This window comes from Strix uralensis, chromosome 2, assembly GCF_047716275.1.
Source record: "Strix uralensis isolate ZFMK-TIS-50842 chromosome 2, bStrUra1, whole genome shotgun sequence".
In the NCBI taxonomy this organism is placed as follows: Eukaryota; Metazoa; Chordata; class Aves; order Strigiformes; family Strigidae; genus Strix; species Strix uralensis.
The window spans coordinates 38,500,266-38,507,001 of NC_133973.1; the positions used below are offsets into that span (position 1 = coordinate 38,500,266).

The 6,736-nt window shown below is 41.3% G+C and overlaps 1 protein-coding gene across 4 annotated transcripts in view; it reads left to right on the forward strand.

Annotated features, from left to right (window-relative positions):
* Positions 1-6,503, forward strand: part of NDUFV3 (NADH:ubiquinone oxidoreductase subunit V3) — a 9,890-nt gene extending 3,387 nt beyond the window's left edge. For 3 of the 4 annotated variants that reach the window (XM_074858415.1, XM_074858416.1, XM_074858417.1), the window contains 2 exons: positions 644-1,606; positions 6,231-6,503. In XM_074858415.1, coding sequence (XP_074714516.1) covers positions 644-1,606; positions 6,231-6,397 — 1,130 coding nt within the window. In that variant the 3' untranslated portion in view covers positions 6,398-6,503. The remainder of the gene's footprint in view (positions 1-643; positions 1,607-6,230) is intronic. The other variant, XM_074858418.1, reaches the window with a different exon arrangement.
* Positions 6,504-6,736: the final 233 nt, after the last annotated feature.

Sequence of the window (6,736 nt, forward strand, 5' to 3'; positions counted from 1 at the left end):
GATAAGGTCTTGGGGAAATAATGTTAAACTGTCTTAGACACAATTCAGTTGGTAGGTCACATGGACACATGAACAAGTAATACTTTAATGTATGGCCTCGGGTATCTCTTATGCTGTTACTTTGTCTCTTGGGAGTCATCCCTCCCTACTGCTTTAAATAAAACTATTGCAAGAGGCTGGCTATTGCTATGTCTGTTTACTATGTCATCTGCTTCGCTGGCTTGTTCATGGGCAACTGTTATCTCTGTAGCAGCATATTTGAAGACCTTGGCTAACAAGCTATCTTAATGTTCATCTGAGATAGGAAGGTGTCTGTAAACCATTTTCAGTGATGCAGAATTGAAGCACAGAGAAAAACTGCTCTTGTGAGGAGTCTGGCAAAGCAAGGAGCAAAAGGCATTCTCTCATGAGTTTCAGCATTGCAGCAGCAAAAACTGTTAAGTGCTAACTAGAACTCTAGTTTCTTTAACTTAAAATGTCTTAAAACTTTCTGCTTCATGAAGCCTGTATTTAGTATAATAACTTCTTTCCATTTGCTTTCTGTACCAGATCATCTCAGAGAGTTAAAATTGTGTGACTGAGATCAGTAATTAACAGCGGTGTCGGATATAATGATGATAATCCTTTTTATGCCGTTTCCTAGATGTAGTGGCACCACAGGGAAGCACCAAGCTGCTAGCCACCAAGGCACCAGCTGAATTTCCTAAAATGTTGTCTTCTAGCTCTCTCCTAGTATCTGGAAACAAAGGTGAGAGCACATCTAGTACTAACCTCAAGGAAGCTTCAAAACCTGCTGAAGACATGAGGATGTTCATGTCAAGAAAAACAGTGGTTGCATTTCCTCAGCGAGGAGTTGTTTCTCCTCTTGAGGAGGAAAACCTCACTACACCTGCAACAGAAGAAGGCTTGAGAAAAGAGTTAGTTGAGGAAGAAACTTCGTCTTCATCCAGCTCAGATTCTAGCTCAGATTCTGAGGAAGAAAAGGATGATGATGATTCAGAAGTTGCCATTAAAACCAAAGTTGAGTTTCCTAGACAAGATTCCATCTTTTCTGAGAACATAGCAGTAAAGGCATCAATGCTAGCAAAAGAGAACTTGTCCCAGAAATCCCACAAAGTTTACGTAGCTAAGAAGAAGCCAAGCAAACCAGAAACCGATGTGTCTCCTATCAAGCAGGTTGCATTTTCTAAAACATCACTCAGCCATGAAACATCAAAATCCAAAGCAAGAGACCCCAAAGTAAAATCAACTCCAAAAGCAGCAGATCAGCAGAAGCTGGTCTTAGAACCACATGTGGTTGAAAGCCAAGACCTGACCGATGTCACTCATAAATCTGATTATTTGGAGGAAAAGTCCATTGGAACCCAAGTAGCAGCTCTTCAGCTGAAACCTTCATCAGTGACTCGGGAAGACAAAAAGCAAAAACTGTTATCCAGAAGAGAAGAAAAAAAGGTGAAGGAGGCACAGGAGTCAGAAGCAGAAGTAGTAACTGCTCCTAAACTAGAAGAGACTTCTGAAAGCACAATGTTGGTGATGGCCACTACAGCAAAGGAGGAGACCATTCAGGAAGCAGGAGTCCAGGCTGGAGAAAGAAGCACAATAGAGGGTACAACTTTAAATTGTTTGAACTGTATTGATTCATCTGGGCTAGGGTTTAACTTTTTTTAGAGGGTTTTTAAATCTTCTCTGTTCATGATTCTCTGATCCTTATAGTGAAGCTGTGTAGCAGTGACTTTCTGGAAGATAAATTCTTGTTCATTGCTAATTGTTAGACGTGCTCAGTAATGCTCAGTTTCCAGTTATGCTGTGAGAGGAAGTGGTCTTCATTTCACTGTATTTATAGTTTCATAAGCCAGTTACTTATAAAATGAAAACAAGATTGTTTCCACTGTGAGCAAAATAATGGGTTTTATGTGGCAAAACTTGTTTTCCCTCTTCTCTTTTCTCAGAAGGATTTGGTCATTGCCTTTCTCCTGAGACAAATTTGATGCCATCTGATTTTTGCTTAAATCCTGCTGTCTTTCTCTTTCTTTTTTAAAAAAAAATCTTGCAGTGTTTCAGATTTCAATAGACTTCAAGAAATCACAGTGTAATGCCAGAAACAGGTACCGATTCTGAGATTGGTAGGTTGTAAGCGAGTCATATTGAAATAGCACAGAGTTGACCTTATAACCCAGTTTTGGTAGTGAGTTGGGGAGGAGACAGTAATAAGTTTTAGGAAAGAGCATTGTGCATCATATAATCATCTCCCTAGCTATACTTTGCTATCGAACTTACCCTTGTTATGTACTGCCAGTCCTGTTAACTACGTACTGATCTCATTCTGTGTATTTCAGTAGCAAATGCCCCTCTGTCCTGATCTGTGGCGGCTTACCATTCCTGCCTTTCAACTTAGGCAGCATACCATTCTTAAGACCCCTTCTTCTGGTTGCTGAATTAAAGAATTTGCCTACTTGGAAGTAGAAGCAGCATATAATTGTAAAGCTGCTTGGATATCATCCTTCAACTGACAGCCTTTCAGGAAAGGCCCTGGGGGTCCAGGTGGACAGCAAGTTGAACATGAGCCAGCAGTGTGCCCTTGCAGCAAAGACCAGCAATGGTAACCTGGGCTGCATTAGGAGGAGTGTTGCGAGAGGCTGGAGTGCTGTGTTCAGTTCTGGGCTCCCCGGTACAAGGGAGATGTGGAGCTACTGGAGAGAGTCTAGCGAAGTGCAGCTAAGATGATGAAGTACCTCTCCTGTGAGGAAAAGCTGGGAGAGCTGGGACTGTTCAGCCTGGAGAAGAGAAGGCTCAGGGAGGATCTCATCAATGTATGTAAATACCTGAAGGGAGGGTGCAAAGAAGACAGGAAAGACTCTTCAGCGGTACCCGGTGACAGGACAAGAGGCAGTAGGAGCAAACTGAAACACAGGGTTTTGCCTGAACATCAAGAAACACATTTTTTTTTTTTTACTGTGAGAGTGATGGAGCACCGGCACAGGTTGCCCAGATTGGTGGTGGAGTCTCCATCCTTGGAGACTTTCAAAGAAGCTGTCTGGATGTGATCCTGGGCAGCCTGCTCTAGCTAACCCTGCGTGAGTGTTTGGGGCTGAGCCAGATGACCTCCAGAGATGTCTTCCAACCTCAGCCATTCTGTGACATTGTGAAGTATCTAACCAGGTTAACTGACAAATGATGGCTTTTGTGCATCAGTTTCCACAATACAATGCTGAGTGAAAGACCTGCCTTCTGTTTTAAGGGGTTAGTTGGCTCATCATTTGATATAAGAGTTGGAAGCTAAGCTTACCTTCTTCCCTGACTGCAACTCAAATGGTAGAATGCAGTACTGTTTGCAAGTGACATCTTCATTTACTTGTTCCTCCTTACAGTCAGCAGCAGAGGCTTTCTTTTAAAAAAAAAAAAAAAATTGGGAAAGGCTATTTGTACTTATCTACAGATGATGCTTTTCTCCCCATTCAGCCACAGTGGAGTTCTAGATGCTCAAGTATTTTTTTTTTTTTTCCTCATTGAAGCTGATATGAAGACCTAAAAAACAAGTTAACTTCAAGTATGAGAGGAAGGACTTGGTCTTAAAATGTGCTAATGATTCAAGATGAAGAGATTATGACACATCAAAGATCTATGAAACAGCCTCTACTCTGATGCTGTAAATCCAGAATAAGGTTGAGCCCATGTGACGAACTTTTCCTGCAGATCTGTATCGGTGGGGCAGTACCACTGTGCCTCAGACCCATCATCATCATAACCATACCAGCAAAACCCTTTTGGTAGGATCTGGCTTTGAAAACATCACTTCTGCTGTTGAGCTCCTCTTGCTAGGTGGTAAGGCTGTGACGGCAGGAAAGTTTCTGTTGGGTACGTGCTAGAGGACTCTGCTGCAGTGGCTGTAGGAGTGGTGGGGGTTAGTACAGGCAAGTCACACCCCTTTACTGCTGGTGTAATGTCTTTGGGTGCCAGAGGGTAGCGAAGAGTCAAACCTAGCTACACTGTGTTCAACAGTGTCCATGGTATCTCCAGGCATATCTTGTTCTCTCTTCCTTTTGAAGCCTTCTTTGAGAACAGCTACTGCTTTTCCATGTTTAACGATCACAGTTAGTAATACCTGCTGTAATCTGTCCTTCTGTCCTGTTCCTATGTTCTTTTGTTCATCTGCAAACTGCAGCAGGCACACTGAAGATGTAAAAGCAATTTTTCCCATTGGAAACCTGGATGTTAAGGTGATGTCATCCACTTTGTAGAGCAGGCATGCTAAGCAGTCAGCAGAAACTGCTGACTTTAACTGCTAAGCAAGTAGCAAAATAGTAGCATGGTAACTCAGAAATATACCTCTGATTCATTTTGGAAGAACATCCTGTGAAATGCTTGCTCTTTAAGAGAGAAAGCATAGCTGAAGTCTGAAGTATGGGGAGGATGAACTCAGGGATAAATTTTTCATTCGAGAAGCCAAGTACAGTGTATTTGGGCAGGGAAAATGAGACTCCATCTGCTTTTCTTCCTGAGCATCTGTCTCTTAATTTGGAACAACTGTCTCTTGCAGGTTGAATGTACACTTGCCTACGCTTGCCTGTTCTTGGGGCTATTTGTAGCAAAGACCGCATCATCTGGCTTTTATATCTGTAGTGTTGTCTCCTATTAGGAACTGAGCAGTAGACACAGGGATATTTTCTTTCATAGGTTGTGTGTGTTGTTTTGCTGAAACCATGGCTTAATACATTTTATAAGCAAGTCTTGCTAAATGTTATGGATATATGCTCTTAAACTGACAGGGTTACATTGCAATAATCATGTCATAATTAAAGGGAAATTCTGGTGTTTGTTGCTTGATTTCTTGTATTTTTATTGTAGACGGTTGTATTACTAAAAGAAGCTTAATACAATCTAACCTAAACCGCTACATGCAAATTTATATGACGAAGCTTTTCACTAGGTTATGCTGATGCCTTTCCTATTGTTAAAACTCTGGGTATATGAGAATAAATTAATATTGGGAGTAAAGTTTTATTTCTTGCAATTTCCTTGGTTGTAAAATCAGCCTGTAATAGGAACCTTTTACATAAATGGTACTGCCTAAATTTGCACAATATTCTAAAAGTGTAAGAATTAATGCTGGCTTTAATGTGAAGTAAGGAGTTCTGAATAACCTTATTAGGTTATTCTTTTAGGGAGAAGAGCTGATACAAAGTTCAGAAGATTATGTTTAGAAGAAAGGAAATTTATATCAAAGGCTCTTGGCATATTACTATTCAGTATAACCACATATGAAATTAAACTGTGGAGAGCTCAGTAATTCCATCATTTCTTTCCCATGGAAAAGATTCAATCTGCAAAGTAGTTCTAATAGCTGTATCTCATGGTCTGACATGATGATACATCATTTGTACTGCCTCTTTGCCTCTCCTGGCTTGCTAAGAATGTCACCTACTGTTCTGGCTGGAGTGAAAACCAAGGCAACTATGAAAAAAGCGAGGAAATGCAGACATATGTCTTCAAAATATAAATGAAATGTTCTGCCCTGTCCACCCCCAGCATTAGGTGGTAGGTTGAATTTTAAAACCTGTGCTGTATTAGATTACTTGTACTGATTTCTGTACACCTGCTGCATACTAATGTGCTGCTTTAGGACCAGGCAAGGTACCAGCAGAACTTGGTAAATTTATCCTTTTGTTATAGTTGCTGACTTCTTTTTTTTAATGTTGACAGGGTGAGGGATCATAGAATCATAGAATGGTTTGGGTTGGAAGGGACCTGAAAGATCATCTAGTCCCAGCCCCCCTGCCATGGGTAGGGACACCTTCCAATAGACCAGGTTGCTCAAAGCCCCGTCCAACCTGGCCTTGAACACTGCCAGGGAGGGGGCAGCCACAGCTTCTCTGGGCAGCCTGTTCCTGTGTCTCACCACCCTCACAGTAAAGAATTTCTTGCTTATATCTAATCTAAATATTCGCTCTTTCAGTTTAAAACTGTTACCGCTCGTCCTATCCCTACACTCCCTGATAAAGAGTCTCTCCCCATCTTTCTCTTTAAGTACTGGAAGGCTGCTGCAAGGTCTCCCTAGAGCCTTCTCTTCTCCAGGTTGAACAATCCCAACTCTCTCAGCCTGTCCTCATAGGGGAGGTGATCCAGCCCCCTCATCATCTTCATGGCAGTATATGAAAGCTGGCTTGGTAATTAAGAATATTGTCCTCTGGTGTGTCATCCTTATAGTTACCTGTTACTGTTTGTTTTCACAGAGACCACAGCAGCTGCTGAGCCTCCTCCAGAAGAATTTGATAATTCTACCTACAAGAACCTTCAGCATCATGAATATAACATTTATACCTTTGTTGATTCTGTTGCGGCTCTCTCAAAATTCAGGCAGCCTCAGCCATCTTCTGGAAGACCATCACCAAGGCATTGAAAGAACTACATTTAAAACAAATGCCCAGGCAGAATGGTGAATAGTTCTGTTTAGCACTGTTGCTTTGTATTATAAATCAGATCATAAATAAATGCGTGATAACTTATGCTTGTGCTTTTGAACAGTTCTTGCTTCATGGAGTTCCTCACTTCTTGACTTTTATGAATGAGCTGCAAAGGAATCATCACCAAATCAAAATAACTTTTCCACCAAATCAAAATAGCTTTTCTTAGTCTATATTTTCTGGTGATAGTGTAAAAAAGTCCTGACTGCTCAGTGTCTCCACACTGTTGAAACTGACCATTCTCTCAGTACTGTGTTATAATGGCCCTTGTGCAT